The following is a 26,161-nucleotide window of genomic DNA, read 5'->3' as shown; positions in this document are numbered from 1 at the left end:
TATCCTCATTAAAGCTGAACCCACTTTTGTCCTCATTAGAATGTTCATGTGGATAGTTGAGATTCGCAAGCATCTGAAGACAGAGTAGTTTGGTAAGATGACTTGCCTGCCATGAGACTGGCCTGACAGCGGTTTATAGGGGGGTGCTCTTTCACTCAGATTCCATGCAAGACCACCCACCTGTGCCCACCATGGACATCAGAGGCTCCTGCCCAGACGCTCTGGCTGTCAGGAGTCCTGGTGTGCTCCAGACAGGGACTGCGGGACATACCTTCTTGTGGAAATACTGCTGATGAAGAATACAGCCAGGCCTGGGGCCCTGGTGTCTTGGGCTCCATAAAGTTCCCCTTCTTTCACTATTATGCTTTATAGCCACACATGTACCTAATATTTAACATAGCTTTTGTGTGGGTCACACTGGAAGCCTAACTACCGTCTACAACATTTCCATGGGAAATGCACCAAGTATTCCAAAAAATTCATTTAGATGCCTTTCCATGTTAAAGTTCCGTGATGTTTTTTTAGGTTGGGATTAATTTTACTTTATATATTTAGCATTATTTTGGCATGCAACCATCCAAATAAATATTTAGATTGTCTTTTTGTTCTTTTGGAAGCTATATTTCTTCAAAACAAGTGATTAAATAGTTGTGGAATGCTGCATGTTATACCTGCCTGTTAGTGACATCAGCCATTGTCAGTCACCCGCCTGCGGCCCAGTAAACACAACAGTATCTCTCTTTTTGTTCCCCCCAAATTATTGTGTTTCATAGCAAATCTCAAAACTTTAACAAAATACATTTCTCATAAACCTCAAGAAAATATGCTTACTTTCCAAAACTCAAGCTAAAATTACTAATTTTATAATTTTAATATCTAATACAGAAAATAACTTTTTCCCCATTGAACTATAGTTGTATGTTTGGGCTAAGTCATAAAGTCTTTTAGATAAAGCCTTTTAGCACCATAAGATAGGTGCTATCTTATGTAGACTTCTTGAAAGGCCCTTTTAGAGCCATGTACTGGAGAAGATATTTTTGAAAAGCATTTTGTCAGTACTAAATGTATATAGAGGGCTCTGAGTGTTGAGAAAGGAAGCAACTGACATGGTCTCTGAATTGCGTTCCTTGGAACCAAAAACAGGACAGGCACAAGTACCAGAACAGTTGATGACTGGAGTGACTAGGTCTTACAGCTGGCTGATCTCAGAAGGTTTCATGAAAGAAGTGAGAACAATGCTTTAAACATCTTTATCTGGCAGAAGGAAAAGTCTGTTTAAATTGGTAAGATTTTATCTGTGAAGACATAAAAGTAGGGTTAGGACAAGTATATGCAAAAGGGGAAGTAAGAGGGTTTATTGAAAAGATAATTCACTCATTTATTCAGTAAATATTATTTAGTACCTCTTTGTACTGTGCCCCTAGCTACTTGCCGTGGCATTAAGCTATGCTAGCTTTGGGGGATTTATCACAATCCAGTATATACTAAGGTATAAAGTCAGTTAGATAAAGCCTAAATCCTATTATTAGGAATTTTGCATTAATCCCAGAGAAGTTTGGGTCATAAATTTTTCAGTGAAGGAAGGAAAAGGTCATAAAAAGGCAAATGGAGTAAGATCGTCTTTACCATTGTACCTACAGTAGATGGGAAATAGAAGGAGAGATTGGGGCAGGGCTGCTAGGTTGGAAACTTCTACCAAAGTCGAGGGAAGAACAGAGAACTGGTTATGTACTCTCTTAGGAGCTGTGGTAGACGCCCAGAGGACAAGACAGCCCACTTCCTTCCTGGGAGCCAGGAAGAGACCCCGAAAGCCGCTGGCGATGCAGGCCCCACCTGGCAGTACCCACGCAGAGAGCTGGCCTGGAGCAGCCAGTTTGGAGGGGGCGCGGGGGAGGAGGTGGGAACCCTGGAGAGACGGAGACAGGCCCGGGGCTGAGGCCGGAACGGGAGGGCACGCAGCAGTTTCGCCGCCCGTCCCGTGCCCCCTTGCCCGTGAGGACCCAAGCGGCCTGGCTCAGCTTCAGTGCGGGGGGCGGGGGGCACAGGTGCATTTCAGAGAATAAGCCAATTAGTAAGTTGTTTAAATACCAGCTTTTGTTTTTATGGTAGCAGATTAAGGTGCTGATAAATTTTACACCAGAAGCCAAGCTTAGGCAATATGCTGAAAAACTATCCAATCCCATGGTCAGGTACGAAAGTGCCTTGGAAGCCCCGGCCTGATCCCAGCCCGCTGCCCCGCAGCCTCTGCAGCGCCCGCAGGCCGCCTCCCGCCCTAGCGCGCGGCTTCCCGGGGGGCTTCCCGGGGGGCTTCCCGGTGCCTTCCCCGGTGCCTTCCCGGCGGCTTCCCGGGGGGCTTCCCGGTGGCTTCCCGGGGGGCTTCCCGGTGGCTTCCCGCGCAGGTGCCGCTGGGCCGCACTCTGCTCTCCTGCACCGCCGCGGTGGCCAGAGTGCGGCTCACTGCGTTGCCTGTGGCTGGGGCCTGTGTCCCACCAGAGAGGTATGTTTTAATGTCAGTGAGAGTGACAGTCCCAGGCATGGGTTTGAATATGCCCATTTTTTTTCAGTAAATAACACACGAACATCGACATTCCTATAAGAAACCTTGAGACGCATCCCAGAATGGGCTGGCTGGCTGCCCTCAGCCCCGGTGCTGGCCTGCGCAGCGTCCCTGCCTCCCCAGCCACCTCGGTCCCCCCGCCCCCGGCCCGGCCTGCACCGCATGCCGCCTCCTCCCCATGTGCCAGGCTGCTGGGTCCCGTGTATCATGCACCTGTTACTCACGGACCGACTGACGGCCACGTCTTGGCCATCGGCATCCTCTGGTCCTTGTATGTTCCCAGCTCGCAGAGAGCCAGTGAAGGCGCCTCCGCCGCGCGCCCCGCCGGGGTTTCACACGTGCTGGTCGGGAGGCTCCCGGGGGCAGGTGCCGTCTCAGTCGCCGCTGTGTCTCCTGTATGGGGCAGAACTCCTGGCGTGGGCCAGGATGAGAGGCAAATAGTAAGTATCTGTGGGATGGAAAGTAGGTGTTTTCTTGGGTTCATTTTAGGATTTTCTCAACAAGATTTGAATGCGTAGTTTTGTACTTCATGAATAATTATTGGAGCCAATTTTAGCAGCAAGAGACCGGTTTGGTTCCAAAATCGTCTTTCAGTGCAGGTGACAACCACACTGGCCATGCACCTCTGGAGGCAGACTCGGTCTCCTCGCCAAGTCTAAGGCGAAGTAAATGAGGGCGTGTTGTGAAGCACTTTATCAAGGATGGCAAGAGTGTGAGCATTCGTTACTAATTTTTTAAAGGAAAAAAGTCGTGTGTGCATTGCACTTTTCTTGCCCCTTTTAGTCCACACAAAACTCAGTGAGGGAGGAGGAGGCTCAGCACCCACCCAGCCCTACAGAGGAGGGTCTGAGACAGAGGTGGGGTGACTGGGCGGGTGCAGGGGCCTTCAGTCTCCCACAGAGCCCATCACTTTCTCACCAGCCCGGTGAGACCCCGAGTGCACGAATGTCTGTAGAGAATCCTTGGAAAGTGTTCCACGCCGCTCTAGTGGGCTGGGCTGTTTATTGGAGAATCCTTCCAGATGCTCCTTTAACAGGATATGGGCAGTGGTAAGAGCTCTCCTTGGGTAAGAAACTTCAATAGTAATTTCCTTCCTTTGATTTTCCCTCTTCAAAAAGGCCACCCTTTTTAAAAGCCACACACTTCCCTTGGGGTTTGAGGCCCAGAATCTCCTTGCTAATTGCTGTGCTTAGAAACCTTGCTTTAGGGGACATTTGTAAGCTTTCATAATTTTGAAAAATAAAATTGTTCCTGGTGATTTCACACAAGTTTCTGAAAGGAGAGTAAAGTAGGAGTAGGCATCTCCTAACAGACCAGAATTCTGTTATTTCAAGCCCTTCATCAGTTTAGAAGTGCGTGTTATATTTTCCCTATGGGTTTTATTTTTTTCTTTCTGCCAAATATTACTTTCACTAGTATTTGAAGTCAAAATTAAATCTTTTTATTTTCCCTTAAGAGTGGGTTTTTTTGGATCTGTATTTAACAATTGTACTGGGAGGCATAAATAACAATAAAAGAATAAATAGAAGTTCACATAAGCAACCGTTTTCGAGGTTGTATCTCCTCTTCTGATAACCAATAGCTGGCATTGACTTTTGTTGGCTGTTATGTTGATATTGTGAACGTGCTGGCCTTGTGTTCTCTTGACCTTATTTCTTAGACTTGTGTATTTATTCCTAATTCAGGAGCACAGGGGCACTCTGTATGGTGGAAAGGGCTTTAAACTTGAAATCAGGAGCACTGTGTGTGACTGACTCTGCTCCCAGTGCCCATAGATGCGGCCCCTGATTTGTCTGAAAATAAAAGGACTGGATAAAATGACCTTTAAGCTGCTTTAGAGTTTGAGGTTATTCCTTTCCTTTTCGGGGTTAGCAGGATGGGCTTCCTTGTAAGCCTTGTACAAATATTACACATGCTTTTTCCATTTGAATGCCTTTCCTTAAAGGAAAGATTGAACCTGCTGTTTAAACATTTTTTGAGAGATAAACTTGAAAACTTCTCATCTGTTTGCCAGATATGTAACATACATCTTTGATTAAGCATAATAAATGTAACTGAAGCATTTCTTTGTAATGTTTTCTACTAGAATAATGGGTTTTAATCATCTGGAATGTGATTTCTTTTTTAACATAGAGCATTTTGGAAGGTAACATAAGCTCTACAAAACATTTTCTTGGGAATAGCTACATTTTAGGAAGAAGCAGTCTATTTTCCTAATTATTTGCTTAGTCACTTTATTTCTGAGTGTCTTTATTGTTACTGTAAACTGTCATTTATTTTATTGGTGATTCCAATCAAAGACTAATACAGATCATGACTTCTATTTTTATTTTAGAGGAAAGGTAATTTAGAACATCTAAGGTCCTAGTCCTAAGTCATACAAATCATGATTAGAATATATAGCTCTCTAAAGCTGCAACTGTTTATTTACACCCTTACATGTTTTATTGCTTTGCTTTAATCACATTAATTAATTCTAATACAAGGAGGTCCTTATCAACTTAATAACTTAATCTGGTTAGAATAGTTTTGAACTATATATTTTGCATAAGAACAATGAAGATAATCAGGAAAAGTTAAAAAGTTCAATCTTTAATTTACAAAGACTTATTTTCTTATTAAAATAAGAAGAAACTGTTCAGAAATACAGTAACTTGAGCAATATCATATATCCAAGCTTTAGTTTCTTCATTTTCATCAGCAGCTCAATAGTCATGAATCTTTGATGATTTAATTAAGGGGGAAAAAAGACATTTGTGTGCCCAGGCCAGAAGAATATGATATTTAACAGCAATAATAAAATTCAAAGGGATACAATTAAGCCAAACTGGTCATTGTCCCAAAACACCACCCTGTTGCAAACACAGAAATAGAATCCAAATAAAGGAAGGAAATGTCTTCAAAGAAAGACAAGGAGTGGCCACAAAAGAGGTTTTCAACAAGTCCACAGTGAACTGACTGAAAGAAACATGCTACAACATGGATGGACCTCAAACACGTGATGCCAAGTGAAAGAAGCCAGAACAAAAGGGCCCGTGCCATGTGACTCCACCTCCATGAGAAGCCCATGGGGACGGACAGTGGGTTGGGAGTGGCCAGGGCCTCCAGAAAGGGTAATGGGAGTGACTGCAGTGGGGGTGGGGTCTACTTTGGGAGTAATGAAGGTATTCTGAACTACACAGAGGAGATGCATGCACACATTATGAATGTGCTGAATTGCGTACTTGAAAATGGCTAATTTTATGTTATGTGCATTTTACGTCAATTTAAAACAATAGAAATGAACTGGTTATCTAGAAAGTGCTTACACTAAGTTATAAAAATGACTACAGGCCAGGCGCGGTGGTTTGAGCCTATAATCCTAGCACTCTGGGAGGCCGAGGTGGGAGGATCACTCAAGGTCAGGAGTTCGAGACCAGCCTGAGCAAGAGCGAGACCCTGTCTCTACTAAAAAAAAAAAAATCGAAAGAAATTAGCTAAACAACTAAAAATATATATAGAAAAAAATTAGCCGGGCATGGTGGCCCATGCCTGTAGTCCCAGCTACTCAGGAGGCTGAGGCAGGAGGATTGCTTGAGCCCAGGAGTTTGAGGTTGCTGTGAGCTAGGCTGACGCCACAGCACTCTAGCCCTGGCAACAGAGTGAGACTCTGTCTCAAAAAAAAAAAAAAGAAAGAAAATGACTACAAATGTTTCATAAGTCCAGTTGGAGAAGAATAGTTTTTAAACAAAATTTCTCAAAGTAATTCCACATACATCAAAAAGACACAACATAGGGAATACGGGCTCAAAGAGAAAATGCCAATCATTATTAACCTTGGCTATTAAGGCTATTTTGGGGAAATAAGGACAAGGATTTGTTTCTTAAAATGGGCACCCCTCTAAATCAGCCATCACCTTTATTTTTCAATGAAAGCTTCTTAAGATAAGAAAACTGATTTCATATCTACTCTATCGAATCTACTTTCACTATCAACGAGAGTGAAAATCAAGACATTGATTAAAGAAAAGGAGACAACAGGCTACAACAATGCTTGGAACACCCACAGGATCACAGGAAGAAGGATGAATGAGAACCACACACCACCTGAAAGATACTATTTGAACTGTGCAGGCTAAGCATTAACCATTGCCAACATTACTGCCCAAAGTACCCTTCAGCTACTGAAATAAAAAGGATTTAAAACTTTTAGACTATACTTACCACTATTCAAAAAAATAAATTGACATTGTTGTCTATTAGATAAGAAGTTCTGCTGTGACTATAGTCTTTTCTATGTTGCTGTCTCTTCACTTACTCATTTATTAAACAGCACCTTAGCATGGACACATGAAATCATAGCTCCAGTCCTCAGTGCTTTTCCACCTGGAGTGCAGCAGGTTAATGAGACTTTTGCTGGGGTGGGTGGTCGTCCCCTCATCTGTTTCAGTCTGCAGAGGAGGAGGCCTTTGGTTGGGACTCAGGTTCATGGAGTTTCTAGGTAGAGGCCCGTGGGACAGCACGTAGAATGAGCTTCCCTCCCACCCATAAACTTTTCCCAGTACAGCTTTCATATCCCTTATTTGAAATGCTTGGGGCGAGAAGTGTTTTGAATTTGAGGGTTTTTTTGGATTTTGAAATATTTTCATTATAGTTACTAGTTGAGCATTCCTAATCGGAAAATCTGAAATCCAAAATGCTCCAATGAACATTTCCTTTGAGTGTCATGTCGGAGCCTAAAAAGTTTGAGATTTTCAGATTAGGGGTTCTCAACCTGTATGTTTTGAAAATAGGCTGCTGTTCAGGGGCTAAGTGCTGTTTTTCTTTGTGTCCTCCACAGCAGTTAGCATAGTGTTCAATAAAAATCTGATTAATAAGTAATGAAGGCCGGGCGCGGTGGCTCACGCCTGTAACCCTAGCACTCTGGGAGGCCGAGGCGGGAGGATTGTTTGAGCTCAGGAGTTCGAGACCAGCCTGAGCAAGAGCGAGACCCCATCTCTACTAAAAAAATAGAAAGAAATTAGCCAAACAACTAAAAAAAAAACATATAGAAAAAATTAGCCTGGCATGGTGGCACATGCCTGTAGTCCCAGCTACTCAGGAGGCTGAGGCAGAAGGATCACTTGAGCTCAGGAGTTTGAGGTTGCTGTGAGCTAGGCTGACACCACAGCACTCACTCTAGCCTGGGCAACAGAGCAAGACTCTGTCTCAAAAAAAATAAAAAATAAAAAAAATAATGAGGTCTGAACCAAAACAAACTGCCAAAAATATTTCTTGGCCATAAAAAACAAATTTTTTTTTTTTAGAAGTAGTTGTCTCTTCTCAAAAGTGACTTTGGTCTTCGTCCCTCCACTACCTACCCCTACAGTAACCAAGGGACACAGTAGATCCAAGCTATCTCTGAATTATTTGATTGTGTGGGCTAAGCGTATGCAAGGGGACTTGCTAGTTAAAAAAAAAGAAAACAAAAACTTCCAGGAACATCCCTGGTCCCTGAGGGGAGGCCGCTGTGATTCTGCTCTGGCCTCAGAACCCATATATCTCTGTTCATACATTGGCTCTTAAATTTGCTGGTTATTTGGTACTAACCTCATACTCAGTTATCAGTCAGGATAAGTAGCATCTATTGCCCAAAGTTGCTAGGAGAATGTAGTGAGATCATGCACATGAAAGTGTTTTATACAGCATAAAACACCATATAAGAAGTGGTTCTTCCCTTTTTCTCCTTTCTAATTAACTGGAAAAGTAGAAATCTAGCCACTATTGATGCAAGACTTTTTTGCCTTGTTTTTGCAAACAAACTGGGAAGAGAAAGACAATCAAGAGTAATTTTCGAAGAATGATAGTTTAGAAGTGTTCCATTTTTTCCAAGGAAGAAAATAAATCTAGTTGGAAATTGCTAGGCTTTGTCAATTATCTGATAATGAGGGGAAAGAATAGATAATGAAGCCAGTGGAATTAAAAGTACAGAGAGATTTAGTTAAAACAGGGATAAAAGAAACCAGAAGGAAAATCAGCTGATAAGACAGCATAAAAACAAATACCACTTATCCCTCCAGATTAGTAATTTAACTAGTTAATTTACCTTGCAGCACCATGAGTCTAGAATTCAGTAAATAGGCAGGCTTTATTTTTCTTTTTCATTCTTTCCTTCTCTCAGAAATATCTTCTCCTCCCACAACCTCCCTATCCTCCTCCCCACAAAAATCATACCAGTAGGAGGTCAGTAGTTTTAAAACTTTGAAACTTTTTTAAGTAGAAATCTAAAGGGGAAGCTCTACCAACATTGCAGCAGATCCATGTGGAGTTGTTTGTTCTGTTTGAAACTGGAAGGTGGATGGGTTGGGCCGCCATCTCCTCCCCGCCTGCCCCTTAGAGCTCCAGCACCCTAGTTTGAAAGCAATTGTTGGGGATTCATCGCACATGTAAACATTTCACATGTCCGACATAGTATTTTCTCACTGAGGTAAATAGCTTGTGGCAATAGTTGTCATGGGATCACGGGGTAGCAATCTGATTCAGAAGCAGAATGGAAATGTTCTTTTGTTAATCTCAAATACGAAATCCAAATACCTAATTGCTTTTATTAGCTGCATTCTCAAATTTAGAGAATCTTATAGATTTTAATTTTGGTTGTAATACTCTCAAATCTTTATAATTTGCCAATGAGATATCTCTCTGTTAATATGGGATGCTGAAAGTTGAAAGAAAAGAAAGCGAGTCATTCTGGTTTTTTTCATTTAACCCTCAAACTAGCTGGGAAGTTAGGTAAAGGTATATATTTTTTTAGATAAAGACCCTGAAGCTCACTGAGATTAAGTAATTTGGCTCCATGTGTGGGACCTGGGCCTGGGGCCAGACACAGCAATTCCAAAGCCTGCATTTTTGGTACAACAGCTAACATTTAATTACCTCCAGTTTTAGGGGAATTCATTTCTGTAAATTTCCCATTTGTTTTATAGTTATAATCCCTGGCCTTCAAAACAGAAATCTGATTATTTCTTGTCAGTGATGTTGATATTAATTTAGATTCTTGGTGTTTTCCATTGTTTTTGTTAAACAACAGCAATAAGCTAGCTCTACTTGAATTGTCTTGAGTAACCAGGAAGAATGTCAGATCTGTAGTAAATAATTAGACTGCATGCTTTAAGTTTAGTTAGGGATTTTTTTTTTCAGTGTACTTAGACATTTACTACTGCAAATATGAGTTTTTAAGAAAGATAATTTTCATTACTGTTGAAAAAAGTAAAAGCAAGGTAATTTACTTCCTTCCCTAAAACCACTGACAATGGGGTGGGTTGTCATGAAGCCGTTGAACCTGTGTCAAACATCTGTAAAAAGCCTCAAATTAGCACTTTTGATACTATCTGTGAATGAGGTAATAATATAGCTACTGCTTTTGTTGGTTGTTGCTGTTCAAATAATTAACATAAATTATAAAGAAAATTTAATCATCTCCCTTTTGCCCTTTACCCACTGGATGTTCACTCCAATGAATAATCTTTCACATCCTTCTCCACTAGTGTAAACATATCTATAAACAAAAAGATACGGTTTGCCTTTTTCACTTAATCTCGTGAGGATGTCCACTTCCTGCTAGACATTCAGGTTGTTCCCATCTTTGCCACTTCAAAGCAGCGCTGCAGCACACATCCTTGTGTGCCCACAGACGTATCTCCTTTATTTACTGAGCTTTATGTTTTAATCTTTTTTGCTGTAAGATACAATAAACATATAATTGTAGAGTAATGAATAATAAATGAATAAATAAAGCACACTCATGAAGGCACCGCTCAATTCAAGAAACGAAACGGCCAGTGTGCAGAATCCGCTTGCTGCGTGTCTCTCCTCACGCCTCCCACGCTCCCCGTCCTGGAGATCTTTGCCGTTGTGACATTTCTCCCATGTGTTTCTTTACAGTTTTGCCACTCTGTGTATATCATTAAAAATATATTTAGGTTTACCTGTTTTCAGCTTTATCGAGATGGCATCATGCTTGTGTGTTCTTCGTGTTTTGCTTCTTTCATTCACCAGAAACGCCTCGGGCCAGCCATGTGCACAAAGACTCTGGCGTGGGGGCCACTGACTGCTGTGTGAGTGTCTGTGTGCAGCTGATGTCTTGTTAAACCAATAAACTTCACAAGATTCGTCCATTTATTGCAGGTAGCTCAGATTTGTTCAGTTTCATTCCATTTTGTGCATTTACAATCTGTTTATCCACACAGTTGTTGTACGCACTTCCAGCCACTACAGGCAGTGGCATGAGCCCCTGATGTGTGTCCCTTAGGCACAGGGGTACACATCATGGGGGTGGGGGTGTTCTTCACCCTCAGTAGATAATGCCAAGCTGTCTTCCAAAACTGGGAGTTCCAGTCTCCATTCCTTTTTTTTTTTCTTTTTTAACAGAGTCTTGCTCTGTTGCCTGGGCTGGAGTGCAGTGGTGTCATCATAGCTCACTGCAGCCTCAAACTCCAGGGTAGCTGGGACTGTAGGAACACACCACCACACCTGGCTGATTTTTCTAGTTTTTGTAGAGACAGGGTCTCACTATGTTGCTCAGGCTGGTCTTGAACTCCTGGCCTTAAGCAATCCTCCTACCTCAGCCTCCCAAAGAGCTAGGATTACAGGCGTGAGCCACCGCACCCTGCCTTCCAGTCTCCACTCCTGTTAGCATTGTAGCATGTTCCTAATTCTCTACTGTCTTTCTGTTATTGGGTATATTTAGATGTCTTTTTATTTTTTCACCAGACTTTGCAATTTTTCCAGCCTGCTATGTGTTGCCATTTGTGTTTCCGCACTGATGAAGTGCTATTCCAGTCTATTGCTCATTCTGGGGAAGGGGTATTGAGCTTTACATATTCTGAATATGAGTCCTTCATTGGTCGTATATGGCTTATGTGTATATGGCTTTTTGTTCTTTTTATTAGCTGAAGTACCAATTTATCAGGTTCATCAATCTTTTCCTTTGCGGTTAGTATTTTTTTTACTTGTTTCAGACATCCTTGCCTACCCTGAGGTCATGAATGGTGTCTCGTTTGGGATAGCATTCCCGAGCGGGGCTGGAGCATGTAACTGGACTCGTTTCCATGGCCCACACGCAGGGCCCCAGGAGGCATCATAAGCGTTTTTGAAATGGCTGGTTGGACCCGTGACTTTCCTGGGCCAGGTCACCTTTAACAGGACACTCCCAGCACAGCGGGAGGCCTTGGCGCCTTCATGCACAGCCCAGGAGTCTGCTTACGGGTAAAATGAGGTTAACTTAAGCACCAAGGGAAACAGTGAAGTGCAAAAGTCAAGTGGGTATTTATAATAACAAGATCTACCGTTTATCATGTACCTGTGTGATCCTCAAGATAACCTGTCGGTGCAGGTATTATTTTATTCATTTCACAGACAGATGAGGAGCTTAAAGCCCATCAGAAGTAAATATTTTACCCTATCCAGCACAACTAGAAAGTGGGAAGATGGGGTTAAAACCTGCCTCCACATTGCTGGAAAGCCAACTCTGCTTCCATTCTAGCAGCCTCGCTGGATCACACCTGGGGCCAGGGGGTGGGGTGGGAGGGCCCACGCCAAAGGTCTGACTGTGGCACAAGCCACAGCCTCTTCCCTGCTGTGGCCCTCTGTGACTGGGGGGAGTCGTGAGAGCTGTGGCAAGACTCAGAAATGCCAGCTTCCCACCCAGGGGGTGGGTAGGAAGGTCCCGGTGCTGCCTCCCGCTGCCCAAGGCCATCCGCGGGCCTGCAGGTGGGTCACTGCTTAGGTTGAAGCCTGGTCACTTCGCGAGGGTGTTTGTTTTCCTCTTCATTATTTGACATGTCAGTGTAAATTATTTTAATAGGACTCACAGGTTCAGTCTTTGAAGAAATAAATGAGGGGAATCTGCTTGATAGGTGGATTCATGGTACTAGAATGAATTGTGAGGAGGCAAGTTTTTTTGTTTCAAGTGTCAGAGCACACTTGTAACGTTTGGTTAAAAAACATTCATGTTTATCAAGAGATACGGCTGACAGATTGTGTGTGCAAGCGTGGGTGCCCTGCCTGCGTGCTGGAGCGCGAGCAGGTCCCGGGAGGCTTGGAGTAACAGGTACCACCAGGGCGGGAGCAGAGCTGCGGGTAGTGACACGTTTCGGGAGTGCGGCCGAGCGTGTGTGCGCGTTCCCGATGAGGTACGGCAGAAGTGTGTAAAGAACTTGTTTCTTACAAAGTTATGCTGCTTGATAATTTTATACCCCAAACCCTGAGGCAAGAGTTGATATTAGGAAGGATGTTTTTCATATAACTAGCAGATGTTCTGTAAAATGTAAGGCATTCAGAGTTACAAATTTATCTTACATAAATATATAAATTTAAGTAGTGACAAAGGAAGAGTGCAAAAGGCTTAATTTCAGATACGTGTTTTAATTTCCCTTTTTTTTTCCCCAGTTTCTCCAACTAGCTACAATTTGAAAAGTATCTTCCTGAGATTCAGTGAACTAGCTTTGGGAAGTGTTTAGCAATTCTCCTCATCCGTAAAATATCCATAGGGCATTCTTGGCAGAGAACAGTTTCTGGAGTCGGAATGCCTAGTCTGATGCCCGGGCCGCCTGCTCCACCTTGGGGAGGGCCCATCCCTCCCGAGTGGCTGAAGGGTGGCTTCAGGAGACACCCTAAGTATCACTGAGATACTGTTCTGTAGTGTGCAGTGTTTTGTAGTATCTTATGTCAGAGCAATAGGTTTAAATATGAAATTCATCCATCAGTCAGGACAGCCGGTTCTGAAGGTTGTCAACATCTTTATATAGATGTTCGTGGAAACTCAAGGTGAAATTATGTATTTTTCTTTGTATTCTAAGCCGTGTTCTCCTTAGCTCTCAGGAGCACTGAGCCCGGTACGGGGCCGTGCTGTCCGGCGCCCACAACCGGCTCCCGCGGCTCCGCAGAGGTGGTGCCAGCATCAGCAGGTGTGTGGGACATACCTGGGGGGGTTCTTGTGGCCAAGCACTGGGGGTTACATGGAGCTAGTGTCCCATGTCCCATCTTGACTTACAAAAAGGAAGAGCAGCCACTTCAAGAGAAGGGTGCTGAGAACAATCCAGCCCTCTCCTGGCCGGTCCTCCCTCCTGCCTCCCAGCCCTCGTGCTGCCCTGGTCCTGGGCCAGCTTTCCAGTACAGACAGCGCCTCACCATCTGACTGTCGTCTCCTAGAAGCTGTGAGATCGGTTTGGGTGGGGGGTTTCAAGGAAGGGAGGAAAGATGTTTGTAGCAAAATAATTACGCAGGGCTGAGGAAGGTATAACAATGAACGTATTTTGGGTCAGTGTTCGTGATCTCCTTGCTGGAGGCCCCTGTCTTAAGTTAATGATGCTTTTTAAATAGCAGCTTTATTGAGGTGTACTTTACATACCATAAAATTTGCCCTTTTAGAGTGTATAAATCATTGGTTTTTATTATATTCACAAAGTTGTGCAACCATCACCACTGTCCAATTCCAGACCGTCTTCGTCACCCCAAAGAGAAACCTTACACTCATTAGTGGGAGCTCCCCGTGTCCCTCAGCCCCTGGCAGCCACCACTCTGCTGGCTATCTCTATGGATTTGCCTGTCCTGGACATTTCACAGAAATGGAACCAGACCTTTTGTGTTTGATGTTTTTCACTTTAGCAGAGTGTTTTCAAGGTTCACCCATGATGTAGCATGTATCAGAATTTCATCCTTTTTATGGCTAATTAATATTTCATTGTATAGATAGAATTATTTATTCATTCATCAGTTGATGGACATTCGAGTTGTTTCTACTTTCTGGTTATCATGAATAATCCTGCTAGGGACATGGTCATACAAGTTTCTGGGTGGACGTAAGCTCCCAGTTCTCTTGGGCAGATGCTGGAAGATGAATGGCTGGGTCCCTGCCAAGCTGCTTTCCAAAGCGGTGGCCCCATTCTACCAGCTCCCCAGCCTAATGATACATTTTAATTGCTGCTAATCTAATCTTGTTAGGGTCTCAAGGTTTCCATGGCTCCTAACCAATTTGTTAATGATCTCTTGGGCTATTTGTTGGTAGTAGAAGGAAATGCATTTCAGTATCAAGGCAAAAGTTTGTTTAATTCATTCAAGGTTGTCCTTTTTATGTGTAAAGGTGACGTAAAAGGAGACAAGCTGCCTTCTGGAAGACATTCTTGTTTCTTCTTAATTATATCTAAACTGTATGTCCAACCAGCATAGAGTCTGATAGTATGTACGTTAAATGAACATGTGAGGTTAGGTGGAAGAAATGTATCAGAAGCCATGGGTTTCTTAAAAGAGAAACCAGGGCTCATGAAAAGCTCTGAAGCTGAAGCCCTGAGGGAGGCTGCAACGAGTGACAGGTGCCTGCCTCGTGGAAGCACTGGCACAGCCACGGCCCTGCAGGCCCCTTGCCCCCCGGCACCAGACGCTCCCGTGGGTGCTGGGATTCTGCAGAGAACAGACACACGGGGCCTGCTCTCAGGAGGCTCATGTCCTTGTGAGGACATGAAAATAGTAGCAGTAAGCAAGAGGAGTTCAGATGCCAACAGGTCCCAGGAAGAGATGGTGAGGTGGGGCGGAGCCACGTCGGAGTGGCCCGGGGTGGCCTGTCCGCCCAGTCTCCTATGTCCTTGCCCAAGCACTGACGGTGGTTCTTACAGGAACAGTCTCCTCCAGACCGCGCGGCCCGTGTGCAGTGCTTGTGGTGGGAACCGGGGCAGTGCCCAGAGCCAGCCTGAGAGGCGGCCTCCTGGCTGGGGGGCAGGCGCCTGGGCTGCTCGGGTGTGAGCCTGGGGCCGTGCGAGGCACACCCTTCCTCAGAGTCCCCGTAGGTCTTTCTCCACACTGCAGGTTGGCCTGTTCCTAAAACTACTATTTCCTTGTTGAGTGTTGGGCCACAGGAAAGGATGGAGTTATAGGAAGTATTACATTATTTACAAATAACCCACATGCATTGACCTAATTTTACAAAGAATGGGAAGTTATCTTTGCAACTCAAAATAGGATTCCTCTCTAAGTTTACTGGGCACTATTAATAATGATTCAGCAGTAGGTAGGAAATTGTTTCTTAGACCACATTGAGATTATATCTTAAAATACAACCTACCAGAAATGCCTGGAGTCTGTTGTCTGGCACATAGAGCTGCCGTTACATGAGGGAAGATGTGTGGCATGCGTGTACCCTGCAGCAGGCAGGAAAGGGGAGATGGTCTGAAGAACACCTCCAAACTTCTTCTCAGAACCCCTTTATACTCTTAAGAATGACTCTGGTGGCGTGTGCATATAATCCCAGCTGGTTGTGAGGCTGAGGCAAGAGGATTGCTCAAGCCCAGGAGCTGGAGGCTGCAGTGAGCTGTATCATACCACCACACTCCAGCCTGGGCAACAGAGCCAGACCCCATCTCTTAAAAAAAAAAGATTGACCCAAAGGGTTTATTTTAATGTTGGTTTTATTGACAATATTTACCATATTAGAAAACTGAAAAATTTTCAACACATTAATTCACCTAAAAGTTCCAATAATAAACCCATTACATGATAGCATAAGTAACATATTTTATGAAAAATATTTTCTAAAACAATGTAGTGAAAAGAGTGGCATTGTTATATGTTTTTGCAGATGTCTTTAATGTCTGGTTTACTAGGAGATGATGGAGTACCATCTGTGCTCTGAATTCAGGCTGTTGTAATAGCGTGCATCATGAGCCTCTAGAAAACCCCACTGTATACTCATGGGAGAACAAAAGTGAGAAAGAAAAATAAGGTCTTAGTAGAAAATAGTTCCGGCCTTGCAGACTTCCTGAAAGGCTCTCGGGACCTCCAGAGACCCCAGGCCCACTTTAAGAATGGTCTAAAGTATTCACTTTCCAGGTGCACTATTTTGGAGAATTGTGAGTACTACCATAATGATAGGTACAGAGAAATTAGCAACAACGTGACAAATTTTAAGAACATTACCCAAAATATGTGCTTGGTTTAAAAAAAAAATAAAACATTCCGAGCTCTCTGAAGATGAATCAGGTCTGTGGGCCAGGCAGCTTCCTGTCCTCTGCTGTCCCCATCACCATTGTGCTTTAAATCTCCTAAAGCAAATTCCACTCTGTCCACACCCAGAAGAAAGTGGTTTAGGCAGTTTTAGATTGCCCTGTGCAGATCTGGGAGTAGTTATATGAGGCAGTATCAGATGGAAAAACTACACCCTGAAATACCTCAGAGAATGGGCAAGTGAGCCGGCAGCATCAGATGGTGGTCCAGTGGGCAAAGGAGGAAGACTGTCTGTGCTTACTTCTTTCCAGTGGGCTGGAGTTTGTGGAAATCTTACTTGCCCTTATTTTGAGTGGCTGGTTTTCCAAATGACATTTGTGAGCTACCAGTCAAGATAAATAACACCAGATACATGAGGCCAAGGAAGTCAATCATTTACTTCACTAAAATATCCATAAAATTTGTGTCAAAACATGTAAATTTAGCATCGCTTTCAATGGCATTGAGGCAGGAATCCTATTTCCCTCCTTATCTGTTTGTCTGTTTCTAAGACTCCCCTGGGCTGTGGTCCCCTGTCCCACTCTCCTCTTCCGTCCCCAGCAGACAGCACCCTGCTCCCCTGGCCCCGGGACTGGCCCCAGTCCTTGCTCCTGGGTGCACGGGCGATGCCGGGGCTGAAGTGCAGGAGGTGGATGGACCCAGTCAAGGTTCTCTGCTCATGTGTAGCCCACTCAGTTCACTGCACCTGATCGTCCCAAGACAGGAAGCCTTGGCTCTTCCTAACTCCAGAAGAAACATCTGTGTGTCGACATCACTTCACTTGTTTTTGTTTTTTTGATTTAGCTTGGAAAAGTAAACCTTGTGGTTTATTTGATGCCTAATACAAATTACTTTCTAATTTTCTTTTGAATTTCAGAATATTAATGGGGACACAAATGTTTAGGTTACATATATTGCCTTTGCATCACCCAAGGCAGAACTACAAGCGTGCCCATCTCCCAGACAGTGGGCATCACACCCTTTAGGTGTGAATGTACCCACCCCCTGCCCCCCACACCTGCCCGACACCAATGAATGTTACTTCCATATGTGCACATAAGTGTTGATCAATTAGTACCAATGTGATGGTGAGTACATGCAGAGCTTGTTTTTCCGTTCTTGTGATACTTAGGAGAATGGACTCCAGCTCTGTCCATGATAAGACAAAAGGTGCTAGTTCACTGTTGTTTTTTGTGGCTAAGTAGAACTCCATGGTATACATATACCACATTTTATTAATCCACTCATGTATTGATGAGTACTTGGATTATTTCCACATCTTTGCAGTTGTGAATTGTGCTGCTATAAACATTCGAGTGCAGATGTCTTTTCTTCTTTTGGCTAGATGCCCAGTAGTGGGACTGCTGGATCAGATGGGAGTTCTACCTGTAGCTCTTTGAGGTGTCTCCACATTGCTTTCCACAGAGGTTGCACTAGTTTGCAGTCCCACCAGCAGTGTATGAGTGTTCCTATCTCTCCACATCCACACCAACATTTGTTGTTTTGGGACTTTTTGATAAAGGCCATTCGCACTGGAGATAAATGATATCTCATTGTTTCATTTGCATTTCCCTGATGATTAAAGATGTTGAGCATTTTTTCATATGTTTGTTGGCCATTAGTTTGTCTTCTTTTGGAAAGTTTCTGTTCATGTCCTTTGCCTACTTTTTAATGGGTTTTTTTGATTTTTTCTTGCTGATTTTCCTGAGTTCTATATAAATTCTAGTTATCAGCCCTTTATCAGATGTATAGCATGCGAATATTTTCTGCCATTCTGTAGGGTATCTATTTGCTTTAGTGATAGTTTCTTTGGCTGTGCAGAAGCTTTTTAATTTGATCAGGTCCCATTCATTTATTTTTGTTGATGCTGTGATTGATTTTGGGGTCTTCTTCATAAATTCTTTGCCTAGGCTGATGTCTGTAATAGTTTTTCTAATGTTTTTCTAGAATTTTTATGGTTTCATGCCTTAGGTTTAAGTCTGCTATCCATCATGAGTTGATTTTTGTGAGTGGTGAGAGGTGTGGGTCCTGTTTCAGGCTTCTGCATGTGCCTATCCAGTTTTCTCAGCACCATTTATTGAATAGGGATTCTTTTCCCCAGCACTTCAGACTCCTGAGCTGACTTTGTGAGACTTTTTCTGAAGGTGGTTTCAAGTCAGTCCGCTCCCTTTGTGATTCGTGTCTTTTCTACTTAGGTTTCGACAGCTTCCAGAATATCTTACAAACAACAAAATCCAGGCAAGAAAATGGATTTTTCATTCTAAAAAATAAGTTAACTTTGCTCCGTATAAGTATCTCTATTTGTTTCTTCCTAGTGCTTGATAATCTTTGGAGTATTTTTTCTCTCTCTCTCTTAAGAATTTGGGAATTATTAAAACAAATCAGGGGATGTTTTTTAAGTTAGAGTTAGTTGCTCTGTCTTTGTGATTTTTTTTGTCACAGACGAGCTGGAAATGTTCAGGTTCAATTTTGCATTGTTTTAATCAACACCCAAAGCCCTTAGCAGCATGAAAAGCCTCCAGTCGGCTGAGCTTGCACAGCACCTGCAGCGCTCCACACTGCTGCCCTCCCAGGGGACAGCGTCTGCCTGCCCTGCTGCTATCCTTCCGCCGCGTGGGCTTCACCACCCTCACCCAGTGCTGGAGACTTTGGACGTTCGAGGCACATGACAAAGAGGGATAGCAGCAGCGCTGGAAACTACAGAATCACAGAAACCTACAAGGAAGGAAAATGAAGCTGAGAGAGGCTTCCGAACTCCCACCTTACAGTGGATAGGTGCCCTCTGCCCCCAGTGCCCATCGCCAGCAGCGGCGGTGGGGTGGGGAATGTGCCACCGAAGCCCCAAAGGACATGAGTCGGTGGGACTCCCTTCTGAGCAACCCTCATCTCAGTCACAGTCCTAAGTCTCAGTCAGTCCATGGGGACTTCATTAGATTCAAATGGTGTGGTCCCCCCCTCCCTGTTGTTTCTCTTGAAGGGTGTCGCCAAGGTCTTTTTCCAAGTGAGAATGTGTTATCAGAAGGTCCCTCTAGCACGAAGGGGTGACCGTCGCCTCAGAGGGTGTGGACGGCTTGATAGTGGTCTTCAAGGAGATCTCTGCCCACATCCTGTGTGTGCCGCAGGCCGCAGGCTGCACATCTGAAGAGAGCAACGCTTTGTACCCGTTGAGTACCTGTGTTGTTAGCTTGTTCTATTGCAGCACTTTGCACATCTAGACTGTGTTCGCTTTCTCTTTGGAAAGGTGATTTTCAAGTTTATCTACTTTTCCTGCTAGAGAAATCCATCTTTGGGTAACCTTTCCAACAGCCTAAGGTTCAGTGAAGCTACCTGCAGTAAGAGCCTCCTGGCAGGTAAATTATGACAAAAACATGTGAGTCTATTTCTTGAGGAAATTAAGATATCTCTTTTTCATTATTTGCTTACAAGATTATATAGAAAACAAAACCTATCTGAAATTTTGCATTCCCAGCCTGAGCAAGTGATGAGATAATATGAGAAAACCCTGATGTGAATCTCTTAGTGTTTTACTCACCCAGAAAGCCAGTCCACTTGCTGAAACCAGGCATTTGGCTTCAGGCAGACGCGCACAGAATGATGAGAGGTGCGTTTGTTTTTTGTTTTTCTTTAGAGGCCCATATGGGTTGGTAGATTCTCCCAGTCTTTCTGGAGAGTAGTTTCATCGTTAGGAGTACGTGTGTGTGCGTGCATGTGTCAGGCAACAGGGGAGGGAAGAAATGAAAGAAATCGTTGTAGAGGAATTTGAGGGGAGAACGCCATTCAAATTTGACCTGTCGGTGCCGGCCTTGCTTTCTCCATCCTGCTTCCTGAGTGCCTCGTCAGCCCACGTGTGTCCCCTCCTCTGCGTGTGTGTCCCCACGCTCGCGGGCCGTGGGTTCGCCTCCTGTATCAGACCTCAGACCTGGCTAACGGTGGAAGTCACATGTTAGATTTGGACAGAGTGCTTTAAAAGTGAGTGCACTGGACAGCGCAAAAAGTCAAGAAAAGGAGAGAAAAGGCAAACAGATCACAAAAGAAGAAATAAAACTGTCTCTATTTACAGATGACATTATGGTCTATGTAAAAAATCCCAAGAAATCTACAAAAAGCAAGCAAATAAAGAAAAACCTCCTAGAACAAATAAGTGCATTCAGCAAAGCTGCAGGGTATAAGATTAACGTATAAAAACCAATTAATACATTTCTGTATATAATAAAATACAATACCATTAAAAATGAAATATGTAGGTATAACTCTAATGAAACATGTACAGGATTTGTATGGTGCAAACCACAAAACCCTGATTACTCAGGGAAGATCTAAATCCGTGGAGAGGCAGCCCGTGGTCGTGGGCCGGAAGGTGCAGCACTGTCAAGGTGGGAGTTCTCCCCAAAAGGCCGCATAGGCCTGATGCACTGTCCACTAAAATCCTAGAAAAAATGTTTGTAGATATAGACATGCTTATATTAAACTTACATGGAAATGCAAAAAAAACTAGAATAGATAAAACAATTTTGAAAATGAATGAAGTGGTAGGAATCAGTGTACCAGTTTCAAATTATGTAGTTACAGCAATTGGGCTGTGGCTTTGGTGAAGGGATCGATACAGATCAATGGGGAGAATAGAGAACCTGCAGGTAGACCCACAGAAGTGTGGCCAAATGACTTTTGACCAAGGTGTTAAAAAAGGCAATTCAGTAGAGGAAGGATAGTCTTTCAACAAATTGGATATCCACAGGCAAAAAAATGAATCTCAACCTAAATTTCACATTTTAAAAAATTAACTCAAGATGGATCTGAGGTTTAAATATAAAACATAAACTATAAAACTTTTAGAATGAAATCTTTGGGACCTAGGACTGGTGAGTAGTTCTTAGGCTTGACACCAACAGCACAATCCGTAGAAGGAAAAATTGGTAAATTGGACTTTATCAAAATTAAAAACTGATCTGAAAAAGATCCTATTACAAGAATGAAAAGACAAGCTACAAATAGGGAGGAAATATTTGCAAATCTCATATCTAAAATATAGAAAGAACTCAGCAGTAAACACAGACATTCACATAAATAAGGAGTCCAGCTAAAAACTGGACAAAAAACATGGAGACATTTCCCAAAGAGTACATGTAATACATGATGGCAAATAAACAGATGAAAAGATATTCGGCATCACTAGCCCTGAGGACAAAGTAAATCAAGACCCTGATAAGATGTCCCTAGACTCCTGTTAGAACAACTTGAGTAAAAAATCTAGTAACACCAAACACTAGTGAGGACACAGAGAAGCCAGATCTCTCGTGCATTGCTGGGCTGTGGATGTGGGATGTAAAATGGTGCCACCACCCTGGGAAAAGTTTGATGGTTTCTTTACAAAAATAAACATACATTTACTTACCCTACAACCCAGCAGTTACACTCTTGAGCATGTATCCAGAGAAACAAAAATTTGTGTTCACCCAAAAACCTGTACAGGATGGTGGTTCACAGCAGGAGTTTCATAATGGCTAAGAAATGGAAACAATCCAAATGTCCGTCAGTTGTGGAATGGATAAATGAAGTGTCCTTTATCCATACCATGGAATATTTATTCAGCCATAAGAAGGAATGAAGTACTGATACATGCTACAACATGGATGAACCTCAAAAACATGCTAAGGGAAAGAAACCAGTCACAAAAGACCACATGTATGATTCCGTTCATAAGAAACATCTAGAATAGGCAAATTCATAAAGATAAAAAGTAGATTAGTGGTTGCCAGGGGCTGGAGGGAGTGAGAGTACTGCTTAGTAGATACAGGATTCGTTTTGGGAGTGATAAAAACATTCTGAAATTAGATAGTGGTGGTGGTTGTATAACGCTGTGGACATGCTAGCAAACAGTGCTCTTTAAACAGGTGAATATTTTTGTATGTGAATTATGTCAATTTTAAAAATCGGATTTATACTTTTTATATTCCTATTATACAGTAAAGAACTTGGGAACCTCATATCACATCACACCTCAGGCAGAAGAGATTGTTACTGTTTTAATGAACTATCAGCAATCCCTAGAGAGACTAAAAAAACACTTGGTATTTTTCATGGCAAATATAATCATTGTGGTAACATACTCATTTGTACAATTTGGTAAATATAATTTCAATACGTGCATATATCTTGATATATTCTCATTTAAAAAGGCCATTGGTTACTATACATGAAAATATAGCTCTAATCTTGTCAGCGTCCCGGGCGTGAGTTTAGGGAAGCTCCAGGCTGTCCCCGTCCCTGCCTGCCGCGCTCCTCCCGTCTTGCTGCTCCTCAAGTGCAGCTGGAGTTTAGGCGGCAGCGGGCGCGTGTCGGGAAGCGCTGGGGAACGTGGCTCTCCGCCCTGAGCGCGGCTTGACCTTCCCGCCCGCGCTCTGGGAGGGCGTCTGCCCCGTGCTGCGGCCGCAGGACCGACGTCGGGGTGGACGGCCCGGCCCTGCTTCTCTCCCGTAGGCTCCACTTTCCAAGTGCAGAGCCCAGGGCAGCAGAACTTCCTATCACGTATCGGCAGGAAAACTTTTATTGTTGAAGTTTAATGACCCAAAGTTTTCTGCAGACTCATTTTATGCAATCTGTAAATTAAAGTATACCCCAGGAAGTTCATTCTGGCATAATGATATTATCAAATCCTAAGCATACTGACTTAATCTGTATGTCATTGTTTTCTTTAATTAAACATTTATTTTAAAACTTTTTTTTGAGACAGAGTCTCACTTTGTTGCCCGGGCTAGAGCGCCGTGGCGTCAGCCTAGCTCACAGCAACCTCAAACTACTGGGCTCAAGTGATCCTCCTGCCTCAGCCTCCCGAGTAGCTGGGACTACAGGCATGCGCCACCATGCCCGGCTAATTTTTTCTATATATTTTTAGTTGTCCAGTTAATTTCTTTCTATTTTTTTAGTAGCGACGGGGTCTCGATTTTGCTCAGGCTGGTCTCAAACTCCTGAGCTCAAGCGATCCTCCCGCCTCGGCCTCCCAGAGTGTTAGGATTACAGGCGTGAGCCACCATGCCTGGCCTATTTTAAAACTTTTAATAAAAACTTTTATTAACTTTTGAAAAAACAAGCTTATGGTAGCCACTTGCCTCTCAGCTTGTTTGTTGTTTAAACATTTCTAAATGGTGGCTTTTTAAAAATAATGTGTTTCCTCTGTAACAAAATGAAACCTTATGCAAAAATGGATAGTAAGGAATGACTTGCAGTGACAAGAGCAACACACTTTATGCCAAACAAAGTTAGCTTCCGCACCAAGCGTGTCCCCATCAGAGGCTGGGGGCCTCTACAGGGATGCGTGAGCTGCCCAAGATGAATGAGACTCCCCTTCCCAAAGCAACAGCAGCCGTCCAAATCATATCTGTTTTTATAAAACAGTAGAGAAGCTGATTTTTTCTGAGGTAAGCATTTTATTTAACACATAGCCAACCTTTACCTAAGAATCTGCATTAAATATATCCAAGCTTTTAGATTTAGCCAGAAGCATCCCCTGAATAAATAAAAGTCATTAAATTCAAATACAACTTTTCTAAGGCTGTGTGCCTAGAATGGCATTTCTCAAAGAAAATTCCAAGGAATTACTAGTTCCTCAGGATGTTATTAGTGACTACACCAAAAAGGGTTTTATGGTTATAAACTGAAGAAACTTGGGTTTAACGGGACCTTAAGGTGCCTTTACAGAGAGCTCTGGGGCATCTGCCGTCTCCAGCCCCACAGCAGCGTGAGAGTGTGAGTGTGCCCAGCTGAAGGTGTGTCAGGCACAGCAACCCAGCTGACCGGGGCTTCATGGATTGGACTCCACAGAACACTTTTGGGGAAACTCCAAAAATTTAGGAAAATTGATAAGCACTGTGTCACTCTCTGGAAAGGGTTGTGTATTTTCTTTTTCATACAAAGAGAATTGTTTTACACATCTTTTATCATACTCAGTTTTACTCTGTTCCTTCACAGAGTAACTCTGGCATTAAAATCCTGTCTTAAACTGGGCAAATTTTTGAGCAAAAAACAGCATATGAGTTTACGTCCTAGCAGCGATGATGCTGATGATACAGTGATGTCAGGCGGCAGGCACGCACGGAGCCCTGGGGAGAGCTGCGTGTGCCTGTGTCTCCCACGCTGCAGTAGCACCAGCAGCTGGGACTGAGCTTGCTGACTTCACAGGGTCCGAGCATGCTGTGACTTTCCTAAGGTCTCACAGTGTTCAAAGGCAGAGCTAACGTGAGACAAGGCTGTCTACCTGGAGGCCCGTGCTGTTCCCCTCCCTGTGAGCAAGGGGCTTGAGTCAAGGTCAGAGCTGGGTCTTGGAAGTGCAGATCTAAGGTGAAAACCATATAAGCGGAATCATACGATGTTTGTCCCTTTGTGTCCCACTATATTTTTTATTTTAGGTAAGTTTCATATTATAAGTAGTTTACGTTTGTTTGGGGAAAGTGTAGAAAATGCACAATCCAAAGAAGAAAATAAATATCATTTCCAAGCTCTACTCAGATAACCCTCTAAAAAGATTTTTATATCTTTTCATCTTTTCCTTTGGCTTATTACATGTAGTTACATGTATAGATATAGACAGAAAAGCATTATAATTTGTTGCCTGCTTTTGACTTAGAAAGGTTATCATAAACATGTTTCCACGTTCTTATGTATTTTCTGTATAAATGGCTATACAATATTTCATTGTGTAGATGTATCGTAATTTAATGGACAGGACCTATTCCTGCGCAGTTGGTTTCCCCTGTGTGTGTGTCTGTTTTTGTGTCTGCTGTCCTCCCTGTCTGAAATCACCAGCTCCTCAAACTGTAGCCCCATAGCATCAGGGCTGATGTCTGTCAAGCCTTCCACCAGCTCCAGCTCACTGACCAGGCACTCTGTGGGCGGTGTGTAGTGAGGAATGCCTCTGCCAGTGTCTTTTCTTCTTCCAGGGCAGCGGGGCTTTTCAGTTTGATCGACTCCCTGTGGCCCCCAGTGATGCCGCTCAAAGCACCTGGCCACAGCCAGCCCTGCGAAGAGGTGAGCCCAGCGTAGGAAAAGCTCCCCTAGTTGTGGTTGCCGCACACCAGTGCCGGGCCAGGCCTCTGCACCGCCTCCTGCACGGCCCCGTCCCGCCTCGTGCACGGGCCCCGTCCCGCCTCGTGTACGGCCCCGTCCCGCCTCCTGCACGGGCCACGTCCCGCCTCCTGCACGGGCCACGTCCCGCCTCCTGCACGGCCCCGTCCCGCCTCGTGCACGGGCCCCGTCCCGCCTCCTGCACGGCCCCGTCCCGCCTCCTGCACGGGCGACGTCCCGCCTCCTGCACGGGCCACATCACGACAGGGCAGCGAGGAGCCCGGCACAGCCGGCTCTGTGGTCTGCAGACACCGCAGTACCGGCTGGGGCGGGATTCCCATCCCCTTGGCTCACGCGGAGCCGCAGCCCTGGCCGCGTTCCCCTGCGCTTGGCATGTCTCTGGAGGACATCTTTTGATGACCGCTTACCTCACAGTCTTCACTCACGTGGCAGCAGTCACGGGCCAGCCTAGTGCCAAGGCGGACGCGGATGGTTTCCCACCACCGTGCAGTCACTCGTAGAACCAGCGCCCACTCACCAGGGGGCCAGGAGCTCCCC

The 26,161-nt window shown here is 44.0% G+C and overlaps 1 protein-coding gene across 5 annotated transcripts in view; it reads left to right on the top strand.

The window, feature by feature from the left end:
- Positions 1 to 26,161, top strand: part of SPIDR (scaffold protein involved in DNA repair) — a 415,406-nt gene that overhangs the window by 358,815 nt on the left and 30,430 nt on the right. For all 5 annotated transcript variants that reach the window (XM_045561517.1, XM_045561518.1, XM_045561516.1 and 2 more), the window contains one exon: positions 25,480 to 25,567. In XM_045561517.1, coding sequence (XP_045417473.1) covers positions 25,480 to 25,567 — 88 coding nt within the window. The remainder of the gene's footprint in view (positions 1 to 25,479; positions 25,568 to 26,161) is intronic.

This window comes from Lemur catta, chromosome 9 (genome assembly GCF_020740605.2).
Source record: "Lemur catta isolate mLemCat1 chromosome 9, mLemCat1.pri, whole genome shotgun sequence".
Taxonomy (NCBI): domain Eukaryota; kingdom Metazoa; phylum Chordata; class Mammalia; order Primates; family Lemuridae; genus Lemur; species Lemur catta.
This window is presented reverse-complemented; position numbering and strand designations above follow the sequence as displayed.